Source organism: Lynx canadensis, chromosome D2, assembly GCF_007474595.2.
Source record: "Lynx canadensis isolate LIC74 chromosome D2, mLynCan4.pri.v2, whole genome shotgun sequence".
Classification (NCBI taxonomy): Eukaryota; Metazoa; Chordata; class Mammalia; order Carnivora; family Felidae; genus Lynx; species Lynx canadensis.
Genome location: NC_044313.2, coordinates 19,489,816 through 19,503,820, shown reverse-complemented (window position 1 = coordinate 19,503,820; position 14,005 = coordinate 19,489,816). Strand labels below are relative to the sequence as shown.

Below are 14,005 nucleotides of genomic sequence, written 5' to 3'. Positions count from 1 at the left end.
TGCCCAGACCCTGGGACTAACAAAACATCTACTGTGCTCGCAAAGATTATTTGACTTAATTAAAGTAAAACATCCACTTACAGTGTTGGGGCTGCCTCAGCAAAAAGAAATGTGTTTGGAACGTGGCCAGCTTTGTGTCTTTCTGGTCAGGAGAGGTAGAGAGATGGGTATCACTGGCAAGGAAGTTGATCTCCGAAATCTGGCTGCTGGGGACGTGAAGAGAAGTTTCAGGAGGGGCTGAATATGAGCCATGGCTGCGTAGGTTGCACCCTTGCTGGGAAAGGGACCTTGGGGGAATTTAGCGTGGGGGTGGGGTGGGGGGACTTTGCTACTGTTACATTCAGTGATGGCCTACATGCAAGGAAATAGCTCCAGCAAGTTGATTTATTTAGAGATTGTAAGTTTGTCATTCACTCATTTAAAAACTGATTATTGAGCACCTATTACGTACCAGGACTTGAAATTCTGTGTGCCGTTTTAAACATGGTAGATGAAGCATTGAGGGCTTATTCCAAATGCTGTTTTGAGCCCCAACCTAGAGATGAATCAGTGATGTGGGACTTGAGTGGGTTACAGCTCCTCATTAGCCAGCAAATGTTCCCAGGCAGAAGTAAGAGTGCTCAGGATCTTCCTGGTTTTTAGGGGTCCTGTGGTCAAGGTTTGTGCGCTCTGGTTGAATACTATGACCTGCTTCTCAGTCACTCTCTGACCCTTATTCTGCATTTTTGTTCAGGAGCAAGACTGGGAGAGTGGAAGTGAGGCAGAAGGGGAGAGCTGGTATCCCACTAACATGGAGGAGCTGGTTACAGTGGACGAGGTTGGGGAGGAGGAAGATTTTATTATGGAACCAGACATCCCAGAACTGGAAGAAATTGTGCCCATTGAGCAGAAGGACAAAATCTGCCCAGAAACATGTCCCTGTGTGACGTCCACCTTAGACCTGGACGTAACCAAGGATTTCACCAACGAGTGTGTGAAGCCCGTAGGTAACGGGGCTACGGAACTCAGCCTCAAGTCACCCAAAGATCTGCCTTCTGCTTCCACGAGCTGTCCCAGTGACATGGACGTAGAAATGCCTGGCCTAAATCTGGACGCTGAGCGGAAGCCAGCTGAACGTAAGACAGACCTCTCACTGGAGGGTTCAGATTGCTACGAGAAGCAGGCAAAGGGAGGGGAGAGCTCCGATGTTCATCCGGCCCCTCCACTCCAGCAAATGTCTTCCCCCAAGCCAGCAGAGGAGGGGGCCCGGCAGCCTAGCCCACCTCTCGATGACTGCAAGGCCGGGGGGCCCCCCGAAGATGGGGCATGTGAAGGCGGTCCCCTGGAGGGGAAAGCCAGCCCCCGCACCGAAACTGACCTCCAAAGCCAGGCTTGCCAAGGAGTGTCCACCCAGGGTAACTACCTCCCTTTTCTCCTGTGCGCTTGGGTTGATGGGACCACTGCTCACCTAGGGAGGTGTGTGGGCATGTGCAGGCTGGAATGAACATGACTAAGGTTTCAGCCAGCATTAAAGTCGGTGCAGAGAGCCAGCTTCTAAAGGCCTGGTTAAACGGTTAGCGCTTTTAGGCAAACGGTGTAAAGGAAATCAGATAGGAGGCCACATGTTTTCTGAGAAGCAAACTCAGATAGGGCAGACTTCTCTGAATTTACGGGAGCCCAGGTGGACTCTGGCAACTAAAACCTAGCAAAAGCTTTGAGTTATCAGGCCAAGGGGCTTCGGGTCCTCCGGTCAGCAAGCAGCCTGTCATGGCTGCACAACGGTGGACCACCCAGGCTGTTATTTCTGTGAGGCCCGAGTGAGGGGGCGGGAAAAGCAGCCAGGGAGGCAAGAAAGCAGCCAGGAGCGGGCGGAGGTTAGGATCAAGGTGCTGCTGAGGGGTATGGCCGCTTCCCCTTGCTACCACCGCAGACCCCCTTTTCTCCACAGCCTGGTGGTGAAACAAGGCTTGTCCCAGACTGTCCTCCGCCTCCATTGCAGGTGATGTTGTATCTGTGCCCGGCGCTATGACATCATGAGAGACGGAGTTTAAAATAGGCTAAGCCCTGTCTTCTCTGCCAAGTGGAAACAAAGATCCATCAAGGGCCACGGCGGGAGGGAGGGGGGGCAGAGGAGGAGGAGCCCTCAGTGTTCTCCACATGGAAATAACTAGAGCTCCATTTCGCAGAAAGCCTGCGGCACTTGGAAGGTTGAAGTAGGGGGGCCGAGAGTCGGGGACAGAAGCCGTTGAGTAAAGGCTTGAAAAGAGACATTTCCATCCAGCGCCCTGCGGCCGGCATGAGCCTGTCAGGGAGCTGGAGGCTCCGGCTTTCCTCCCTGTCAGGCTGACCTGAGCTGTTTTCCACCTGCGAGTCTCCATGGAAACTGCCACGCGCTGCCTTCTTGTTGCCAGAGAAACACTGAGGCCCGGGCTGTGTCTACAGAAGGCAGGAGTAAAGAAAGAGCAAACTGTTCACCTTGCCCTGATTGAACCCCTTTAGTTTGCCGGATAGGCCTCAACATGCACTGGTGTTAATGGCTTATTAGCTTACCCAGTGTTTGGAGTTCATATTTAATAACACTGCTCTAGCAGCTTGGGGTGGAAACGGCACTGCCTCTTCTGTCAGCCTCTGCCCCTACAGACGTCAGCACAATTTTTGCCCTTCTGCCTGCAGGGATGGAGTGATTTGTGAGTTGGGGGGCAAGGTAGGGATCCTCCCAGCCCAAAGGGGCAACAGCCCATCCCCCACAGACCCAATGCAAAGGTTTGCCAAGGGTCCGTGGGTGTGGCATTCTTTTTGGCAGTGGGGCAAACTCTTAATTACAGCATTTTGGACCTAATTAGCAGTCCTTGCCCTAGCTTCGTGTTATTAAGCCGTGCAAGGGACCATTCCTGATCACACAGTGCAAGAATAGAATTGCAGGGAATCTTTGAGGTCTGTTGTGCTTCATTAGTTCTCTGCCTTGGCTCATGTCTTGCAGAAAACTCCAGGTACATGGAAGTAAAATCTTTGGATGTGAGGTCACCGGAATACACGGAAGTGGAGCTGAAACAGCCCCTCTCTTTGCCTTCCTGGGAGCCCGAGGATGTGTTCAGTGAACTTAGCATTCCCCTAGGTAGGTGAAATACAGTCCTTCCTGAGAATTCAGCTCCAGGAAATGATCGTTCCATGGACACACCTAGGAGCTCCAGGGGGCCTTTTGTCATTTTGTTGTTGTGTTTAATGTCTGATGTAATGACCGAGGCACGCAAGGTGCGTATCTTTAAAGTTTCTTGCAATTTCATTCTCCCATGATAGACCACATACCTCATGGTATCAGGCCTTGAGCAGCATTGCCCTGGGAGCCAGAGCAAAGACTTGATTTCCCTATTTGGGAATGCTTTGTTTCTGACCATACGGCTTTATTCAGGCAGGGCTCAGAGGCCCCAGTGGCTGCCCAAAGTCAGCAGAAATGAACTTCTTCAGCTACTGGCTTCCCTATCCCAACCCTTCCCAAAACATTTGTTTGTTCTTTGAAGGACGAGCTTCTGTGAGGCAGTGATGCTGAAGAGACTGCATTTGGGGCAGATACAATATAGTTGACGGAAGGAGCATTGAACAGAGAGAGACGTGGTCCCCTTTCCTTCCTATTCTACTTATTGGATGACTGCGTAATCTCAGACAACCCATCCCCAGGATGTATTTTGATTTTTTTTTTTCCCAGTCACTACAAGTCCTTTATTAACAAGTCAATAAAAGAAAGAGAGAAAGATTGGGAGGTAAAACTACTTTTCTTGGAGGCCCTTGGAGTGGAAGGTACTGTCAGAACCCACCTGGCAGTCAACCCAGCCACAGGCAGAATGGAGATTGGGGATCCAGGGGACCAGATGGTAGGGGGCATTGAGAAGGGGGTGGCTCGGGCCTCGGGCAGGGAATGTGCAAATGCAGAGGCCTGACAGGGAATGATAGGTTGGGGTTCCTGAGCCTTAGTGTTTTCACCTATAATATGGGATTGACTTGGATCACTGGTGTTTTAATGGTGGAAGTGTTGGAGGGGGATGGGAAGGGAGGTTAATAATAAATCAGGGGCGCCTGGGTGGCTCAGTTGGGTAAGCGTCCGACTTCAGCTCAGGTCATGATCTCACGGACCATGAATTCGAGCCCCGCGTCGGGCTCTGTGCTGACAGCTCAGAGCCTGGAGCTTGCCTCGGATTCTGTGTCTCCCTCTCTCTCTCTGCCCCTCCCCTGCTCATGCTCTGTCTCTCTCTGTCTCAAAAAAAAAAAAATTTAAAAAAATAATAATAAATCAACTAGGACACATTTTCAAAGGGGACAGTTAACTAAAGTCTCAGGGCAGAGTGAGGGCACCTGGGAGCTTCTGACACTATTGCTAACCCAGTGACTCCCACTCCACATCATCTTTGAGTCTTTGCTTTCACTTTGAGAGGTTGGAAAGCAACGAGACAAAGGAGAAGTAGCAGCTGCTTGAGAGAGCGCTTAGGCGGGTGTCATTTGGGAAAGCGTCACAAGGAAGCACGAGAAGAATGGGTTATGTGATGACCAATGACCACATGTCTGCTTATTCAGGGAGGGGCTGGTCAGTACAGATGCTCACCCTTTCCATCAGGTTTCTCTTTTTGTTTTCATCTCCTTTTAAACATTTCTTACTGCTTTTGTCCTCCAAATGCTCCATTTTCATAGAGTACTCCTTGGTACTGAGCAGCGCTTACTAGATAACATGGCACCATGCAGAGCACTCTGGGCCAGTTGAGAAATGGAACACAAGTCTCCAAGAACTTGGAATCTGTATGACCCACACAAGCAAAAATTAAGAATAAATTCTGCTACCTTGTAATTCATGTCTCTTTTATTATTTTTCATTCCCAAAAGTGTGAAAGATTATTATGACAAATTTAAAAAATAAGAGCCATATAGGGGCACCTGGGTGGCTCGGTCGGTTAAGCGTCCGACTTAGCTCAGGTCATGATCTCACAGTCCGTGAGCTCGAGCCCCGTGTCAGGCTGTGTGCTGTCAGCTCAGAGCCTGGAGCCTGCTTTGGATTCTGTGTCTCCTTCTCTCTCTGCCCTTCCCCCACTCGTGCTCTGTCTCTCTATCAAAAAGTGAATAAACGTTAAAAAAACTTTTTTTAAATAAGAGCCATATAAAGTATATGTTAAATGTTGTGTTTCTTCCCTCCAGTTTTCTCCCCAGCTCCAGAGGTAGCCATGGTCATACCCATGGGCTAGATCACACTATACACAGAATGTTCTACAGTTTGCTTTTTTTTTTTAATTGTTAATGTTTATTTATTTTTGAGAGATGGAGTGTGAGCAGGGAAGGGGCAGAGAGGGAGACACGGAATCTGAAGCAGGCTCCAGGCTCCGAGCTGTCAGCACAGAGCCTGACATGGGGCTTGAACTCAAGAACTGGGAGATCATGACCTGAGTCAAAGCCAGACGTTTAACCAACTGAGCCATCCAGGCACCCCCACCCCCTTTATTTTAATTAAAAAAAATTTTTTTTTATGAGAGAGAGTGAGAGAGTGCAAGCGGGGGAAAGGGGCAAAGGGAGAAAGAATCTTATTAAGCAGGCTCCACATTCAACACAGAACCCAACACGGGGCTCGATCCCACGACCCCGGGGCCATGACTTGAGCAGAAATCAAGAGTCGGACACTCAACCAACTGAGCCACCCAAGCGCCCTTCCAATTTGCTTTTTTAACTTAACAGTGGATCTTAGAGATCTCTTCACATCAGTACACAGAGAATGCATTCTTCTGAACCAGCACACATATTCCATCCTAAAAGATGTACACCATAAATTACTTATCCATTTCTCTCCTGGTGAACACTTAGGATGTTGTCAGTTTCTTTTCCCATTATTAAAGGGCTATAATAGTTAAGCTTTTATTTTTATGATTTACCATGCAGGCACCATTGCTAGTGCTTACCTCATGTAACTCTCTCAAAACACCTATGAGGTACGTAATATTTTTATCCTTATTTTATAGGCTAGGAATCTCAGATGCAGAATTACAAAGGTGATGATTAGCAAAGATTGGAGCCAGGATTCAAATCCTAGTAGTTTGACTCATGGGGCCCTGCCGCCTCTATGCTCTGCTGCCTTCCAGACATGCTCTTACATTTGTGTGCATGCCTGGGTTTCTGTAGGACAGCGTCCTAGACCATGGGATTGCAAGGCGGGGGGCGGGGGGGGTTGGGGGGGGGGCATCAGATATATTTGCATTTCACATTTTCATAATTGCTGCTAAATTGCACTCCATAAAGATTATACCAGTTTTCACTGCCGGAGTGAGGATTCTCATTCTCCGCTTCCTTACCAACATTGGATGTCATCAGTTTTTAATCTTTACCAACCTGTTAGGAAAATGGGATCTCATTCTGTTTTTAAAAACAGCTCTAATGAAGTATAATTGACGTTAATGAAGTGCACATATGTAAGGCGTACAGTTGATCAGTTTTGACATATACGTACATCTGTGAGACCATTACCACAATTAGAGAGCGAACGTATTCATCACTTCTTAAATTTGCTGGTGCTCCTTTGTAATTCCTCCCTCCCCACACCTCAGTCCCCAGGTAACTACTGATCTGCTTTCTGTCACTAAATATTAGTTTGCATTTTAGAATTTCATAGAAAGGGAATCATATGGGATACATTGTTTTTGCCTGACTTCTTTCACCCAGCATAATTATTTTGAGATTCATTGATAATTGTGGGGTGGATCAATGGTTGGCTTCTTTGTATTGTTGAGGAGTATTGCATTGTGGATACAGGTAAACCACATTTTGTTGATTCATTTGTCTCTTGACGGGCATTTGGGTTGCTTCCAGTTTGGGCCTTTTACAGATTGTACTTTCGTCTTGAATGTAGTCTTCGGTTAGCTTTGAGACCCATTATCTTATCTCAGGGGGTCGGGGTATGGTACTATTTTCCGCATTTGACAGGAGAGGAAATGGAAGCCCAGATGCTTACCCAAGAACACACATCAAGTTCAGGTCAGAACTCGGGGCTTCTAATCTGAGACCACTCTGCCATTCTGGTTCCTCTGGCACAGGAAGCGCAATGTAGGAAAGGCAATTTTTGTGCAGTGGTTAAGAGCACAAACTGTGGAAAATGACTCCCCAGGTTCAAATCCCAGCTGGCTAGGAGACAATGAGCAACCTCTTTGACTCTTTTCATTGATTTATTGACTTTCTTCATCAATAAGTAAGGGTAGTAACATAGAAGCCTACTGTGTTCAGTTACTTTGAGGATGAAACGCATGAGTACTTGTAAGGTCTTAGTATCTTCCAGTAGGAGGTACTGAAGGGTTGTCTGTTGTTATTACTCGTTCATGAGGTAGTAATGGAGACCTACTGTTTCCTCTCACTCAGGTTGCATAACCCTCACCCTCCAGAATCAGTCACTACTGCAGAGACTTCTAGGGAGGCAGGGAACGACTTTCAGGCTTTGTCCCTACGGAGAGCAGGGAGGCAAAGGGGAAATGCCAGGATCCAGAGTAAAAGGGAGGTGAAGTGCCATTGCTCAGGGACTGGGGTGAGCATGGCTGGCAGGGAGAGGGCACTGCCCATGTGTTTCAGGCCAGCTTTGGGTGACCCTAGCCAGCCTGCGCCTGCCAGGGCCTGTGCTTACCAGTACCAAAGGGCATTGTCTGCAAAAACGCAAGGTCCCCCTGCACCCATCGCAGGCTTTGCTAGGATGACCGAGTTAGAATTGCCTGGGCCAGGAGCTATTATTAGAAAGCAAATGCAGCTTTAATCGTCGTTCCCTTAGTAGAGGCTGAAAAATGGGAGGACCACGTGGCTCCAGACTGGTTGGGGAGCTCACAGTTTTCTCGACGCGGTAGCGTCACTTGTGGCCCTCACATTCCAGAGGCATCCAAGACGGTGTTGGCATGTAGTGCCCGGGGCAACTCCCAGTTACTCAGGGGGGAGTCGCCAGGCATTCGGGGATCCTCCTCAGGCTTCTCCTCCCTCAGCGCGGTCTTTTCACCACCTGGTACCGCCTGTCCAGCTGCTGGGCCCCAGGCAGGGGCAGGGAAGTGTTGCTGCCAACCTTTGGAGTCTGGGTTCTCCAGGCGGCCCTGGTGAAAGGTTAGAGGGCAAGAAGGCCTCTGTGGAGAAATGTGTCTGGAAACTCTCCGTTTCTGAGCACCAGGCAAAATGAGAGGTGCTACCCATAATACCCTTCGTGGGGGTATCATTTCTGTTTTACAGAGGAGGAAGCTAATCTCAGAGAGTTTAAATAATGTACCTGAGGTTACACAGTGTAAGTCAAGGAGCTAGATCTGTCTGACTCTAAATTCTATTTTCCCTCCATTATTCCATGGCTTCCAAGCTTGTTTTTGGTTTTTGGTTTTGCGTTTTGTGTTTCTGTGTTTTTTTTGGCAGTGGGAGCCTTTGTTCAAGTGCAGTCTCACCCAGAACCAGCCCCCCCCCCACACGGTAGCTGTGCTTCTTGTGTTGAAAGGGGCCACAGCTGCCAGCTTGGGCCCAGCTTTACACTCTGGTGGCTTCTGAGGCAGCGAAGCTCCTTCTGGGGGACCCAGGGCAGCGGTTAGAAGGTCTCTGGGGAAACTTGAAGGATGCTGAAGGCCTTAACCCCGGGGCCTGCAGTGAGACCCCAGGTTTCTGTGCTGGGACCACCCAGCTGGCCCAACCAGCGTCTGGGACAGGACAGAGGAAGGAGCGGCTCTGATCCCAGGCCTGTGTCTGCTCCGCATGGTCTCCGGGTAGTGCTTCTTCCTTCCCAATTGCCTTTATCTCCCTGTTCTGCAGCAGCAAGGGGGGAGCCGTTCTGTGGGAACAGGGGATGAAGGCGGGCCTTGCTTCATTTATGCTCCTTCGCCACCAGCCTGTTTGTGGGGTGGAGGGGGGAGCTGGCCACCCACAGGCAGGGCAGGGGCCGCTTTTCTGTCCCTTGCAGTGAGGGCGGGAGGAAGGTGAGGAAGGGAAGGACACAGCCTCCCTCTGGGCAGAGGGCCGAGGGAGGCCCCCTCCCTGCTGGCGACTGCTGGAGGCAGGGCAGCGCTCTGCGTGGCAGTTAGAGAAAACTGGCTGAGGAGGCTGCCAAAACCAGGCCCCAAACCACAGAGGAGCAATCAGTCAAGGCAGGCCTGGGGCAGGCCTCCCGGGCTCCCCACTCCCTCCAGGCCCCCTGCTGCACACTGATAAGTGGCTCTTTTGACACGGAAAAAAAAATTGTAATTACAAGTCTAAGCTGCTGCTCTATGACAGGGTCTCCTGTGCGCGTAGGTCTGTCTCCGCTCTGGGAGGCCGAGGCAGGAAAGCGAAGGAAGCCCGGACTCGTGGTCACACACAGCGCCTCGGTGGGGACCTGGCCTGTCTCCCTCTGTGCAAGAAGAAGCGGCCGTTCCCCTGGTGGGCTGCTCCCAGCCCCTCTCTCCCTTCCCCGCCCCCCCCCCCCCCCCCGACTCCCGTGCGGGCAGCTCTCCGACCACTGCCGCCCCCAGCAGGGCAGCGGGTGCTAACCAGATGGGCGGCAGCAAAGCCCAGCCGAGTGCCAGGCGCACACACCAGCGGCCCCGGTCTGGAAGCAGGATCTGGGCATTCGGAGCCGCCAGCCCCGTTCCTTTAGTTCCATCACGGGTCCTGCTTTTTCACAGCCCTTATACCTGCTCTTCTGCTGGCATGTCACAATCAGGCACCTGAAGAAACTGAGGCCCCGGCCAACGGTGGCATTCAGCTGACTCTCCCCGGGTTCCACAGGTTCTTGGAGTCTGGTCTGCGCCCTCTCAGACCTGGGCTCTTTCCACTCTGCTGACCGTGGCTTCAAGAGGAGAACCATGGGGTGCCTGGGCAGCTCAGTCAGTTGAGTGTCCGACTTCGGCTCAGGTCATGATCCCACGGTTCGCGGGGGTCCATCCCTCCATCAGGCTCTCTGCTGTCAGCCTAGAGCCTGCTTTGGATCCTCTGTCTCCCTCTCCCTCTGCCCTTCCCCTGCTCATGCTCTCTCTCTCCCTCTCTCAGAAATAAACACTTTTTAAAAAGTAAAAAAATAAACTCAGCAATGGGGCTAGTAATTTACAAAAAGAAAGAGAGAGAGAGAGAGGGAGGAGAACCGTGGCCCTCAGAACACCGTGGTGAAGGCTGGAGCTTCTGCCCTCTCTTTCAGGTGAATCCTCTGGGCTGGGACACTGCCACTTAACTTCCCTGGCTATTGGGCCGCTCTTTTCTTTCCTTTAAATCAAAAGGCCTCCCAGAATCCTGTGACCTCTGTTTAGCAAATCCCAAATAAAATGCTGTTGGTTAATGGCTCAGAGGTAAAGACTGGAGAAGGGTGGGAGAATGTTTATGATTTTACGTAACTGTTACGTGGAAAAGGGAGGAGACAGAATTGCATTTAGGGCACAGTTAAAACGGCCCCCCTGCACCCCCCACCAAAAGAAAATATTTTGATTGAAGGACTGAGTGATTTTTCCTCATTTCTGTGTATTTTTACAATTTTCTTTAATGAATATAATTCTAAAACAAACAAAAATGAGAGCATTCTTTCAGAGTCCTGGCCACAGCAGCTACAGAGAGGGGTACAGCATAGAGAAATGAAAGCCAAGCAGTGAAATGCGAGAAACCTCCTTCCTCCTCCTCTCCCTGCAAGCAGGCTGATGGTCGGAGGGCTTCGGTCTGCAGAGGCAGCCGCAGAGCGTAGAGTTGCTGAGCGTTCCAGCACGCTTGAGGGAGTTCATCCCTTCCTTCAACAACCACCTGTGAACGGAGTCGGCACTGTTTTCCTCATGCCTGCTCTGCAGATGGGGAAACTAGGCTTGGAGAAGCTGGCCAGCCAGCCAGAGTCCACGGCAAGCGAGGGACGGAGCTCGCTGCTCCCGTTTCCACTGACGGCTGGCAAGGCCACAGGGGTCTCACGTCGCCTTCCTAACCCCTGCCTGTCCATCATCCCCTGTCCTTCTGCAGGGGTGGAGTTCGTGGTGCCCAGGACTGGGTTTTACTGCAAGCTGTGTGGGCTGTTCTACACCAGCGAGGAGATGGCGAAGATAAGCCACTGTCGCAGTGCTGTTCACTACAGGAACTTACAGGTAACCAGCGCCTTCCTTGCCGAGCAACCGGGGACTCCCTGGTCTCTGTGTCTGGGAGTTTCCATTTCCTTCCACCACATGGAGAACTGCTCTTTCCTCAGGCTTGACTCCGCCAGGCTGCCGCACATGGTGGCTGCCTCCCCTGAGCTCTCGGGGCATCTGTCTCTCCTGGAGTACTCACAAGACATTCTGTTCGGGCCTGGATTTGGGGGTATCTGCCTCTCTCTCTCTCTGGCCTGAGTAATTCAAGCTAGCCATCACCTGGCCCATGGGTGAGGCTGAGTCCTGTTCACAAGACTTGGATGTTCCAGAGGCAGAGATTTCTCTAGGTTTCTGTTCCCCCATGCAGTATCCCTGTTTGCTAGAATAAAATTATCACTGTTTTGTCCTATTTAAATCTATCCTGCAGCTCTAAATTGCAGGCATACTAGGTACAGACGCTGCTCTAGGCACTGGAGATAAAACAGCGACGACGACAACAAATCAGACAAAAATCCCTGCCCTCCTGGAGCTTCCATTCTAGTGTAGGAGATAAGCGCTAACTAAAATAAGAGTTAAAGTATAGTAACAGGGAACATATTAAAAATACTCTACATACCAGGTTTCATCCAACGTAAGGTGCTGTCGGTTGTAAGACACGCTCCCATTTCTCGGAGACCAACAAGAAAAAAAAAATGTTGCAATGGTGAGACTCCATCAATTGTAAAATACATCTCAATTTCAGAGATGTGAATATGTGGGGAAAAAAACCCTCATCTTAAAATCAGAGAATTACAGGAATATGTTCTATAACTAATACCCCTAATATGTAGCGTGTTGGAACAGCTGGGGTTTAGTAACTTAATAGAAAGCATGGTATATCAGATGCCCGGGAGAAATAGTTCATGGCACCTCATGTTTTTACTACAAGGAGTCAGACTGGTGTTTTGACACAGGAGGCCTCAACTAGGACAGACCCTCATGGTGGCAGCATGCCCTAATTCCTGAGCAGGCATTACTGTCACAATTAAATTGTTGGAGGAGCTGATCTAGCATTTCTTAGCCAGAGATGTGAAATAGAATCACCTGGACAGTGTTTTGAAAGTATATATATACTAGGTTAGATACTTGGTAGAATTTGGGGGCAGGGGTCCAGGAATACATAATTTCAGAAAGTTCTCCATATGAGTCTAATGTGCATTCCTAGTTAAGAAATGCAGATATGGGTCAACTCTTTTGTTTTATGGCTAAGGGAAACTGAGACCCGGAGAAGCTATGTGATTTATCCAAAGCCGTGCAGATGGTGAGTTACTAGGCTTGGGAACAGATTGCCTGATTCTTTTTTTTTTTTTTTTTTAAGTTTTTTAATGTTTATTCATTTTTGGGAGACAGAGACAGAGCATGAGTGGGGAAGGAGCAGAGAGAGGGAGACACAGAATCTGAAGCAGGCTCCAGGCTCCGAGCTGTCAGCATAGAACCCGATGCGGGGCTCGAACTCACGAACTGTGAGATCATGACCTGAGCCGAAGTCGGACTCTCAACCGACTGAGCCACCCAGGCGCCCCCTTTTTTTTCTTTTTTAAGTTGATTTATTTATATTGAGAGAGAGCAGGTAAGAGGCAGAGAGAGAGGGAGGGAGAGAATCCCAAGCAGGCTCCATGTAATCAGCACAGGGCTCAATGTGGGGCTCGAACTCACAAACCTCAAGATCATGACCTGAGCCCAAGTCAAACATTTAACCGACTGAGCCACCAAGGTGCCCCCAGGTTGCCTGATTGTTAATCACTTTCCTTTTTTTTACTCTATTAAGCTGATCTTGCACACCGAGGCCCATAATAGCATAGCCTGTGTCACCATCTGTCATTGGCCGTGCCCAAACTCATGTCATTTAAACCTCTTGATTTCCCTCTGGGAGCAGCTGCTCTGTGGACAAGGAAGCTATGGAGCCTGGGGCCCAAATCCTGCCCTCTCCTGGGGGAGCTCGGTGAAGGCCTGACCTGGCCAGACCAAGGATTCAGACTGGGCTCCACAGGGCCAGTTGAGGGCAGCCATCTACTCTGAAGACATCCTCCTCTTCCACTCCAACAAGATAAAATTTATAGAATGGCAGGGCTGAATGGGGTCTTGGAAATCATCTGGTCCTGATTTCCCCAAACTATGGTCCCCATACCAGCTAGCATCTTTTAAAAATGCAGCTTCCTGGACCCACCCTACTCCTGCTTATTCATTCTTTCCAGGGCTGGCCCTGAGAATACTCATTTAAAAAATCTTTCCAGCAAGTTCTGATACCTCGACTTGAGAACTTTTGACCTCATGTGGCATTCTCAGCTGGATTATGTAGCTCTCAAGGAGGCCACACAGCTCAAGGTCATTCAGGAAGTTAGGATAAGTATAGGCTTGCCAGGGCCTCTGATGCTAAATCCTGGATTCTTTTCCAGGGCAGTGGACTATACTATGTTCCGGGCCTATGGGCCAATCCCCAGGCCACCTTACCTCCCCACAGCAGGCCAGAGCCATTCCTGCGGTCCCCAGGCACGTCAGGACCAGACATGGGCTAAGCCTTTTAGGCCTGCCAACTGCGGATCAGGTTTCCCTGGTACACCTGTTGGGGAGCTGGGAGCCTCCACCGCGGGCTTCCCAGATAAAGTTTCTGTCAATGGCCTTGACAGAATGTCTCTTGTCCACACAGCCTCGCCCACCCCACACTACCCCGAGTTACACGTGGGAAAAGTGAAGAATTGAGACCCGATCAGCAGTGCTGCTCACACCTGAGTCAGGCAACTTGTAAACTTAGCAGCACCAGGAAGCCTTGAGGTGGGGGTGAAGGATTACTCTTTGAGGTAGGAGGCAGCCTCCATTCTCTCTGTGCATTCTCTCACAGCTACTGCTGTGCCCCCACCGCTGGTCACAGCCCTGAGATAACCCACCCCGAGTGGCCTGGAACAACAGGTGCGGTCAAGTGCTTGAGAGGAAAACTAGGGGCGCCTAGG

The 14,005-nt window shown here is 50.2% G+C and overlaps 1 protein-coding gene across 1 annotated transcript in view; it reads left to right on the top strand.

Moving 5' to 3' along the window:
- RBM20 (RNA binding motif protein 20) overlaps positions 1-14,005 on the top strand; it is a 56,261-nt gene that overhangs the window by 37,543 nt on the left and 4,713 nt on the right. Inside the window, exons 11-13 of the mRNA XM_032595154.1 lie at positions 734-1,394; positions 2,960-3,094; positions 10,915-11,036. Of these exons, the coding sequence (XP_032451045.1) occupies positions 734-1,394; positions 2,960-3,094; positions 10,915-11,036 (918 nt within the window). The remainder of the gene's footprint in view (positions 1-733; positions 1,395-2,959; positions 3,095-10,914; positions 11,037-14,005) is intronic.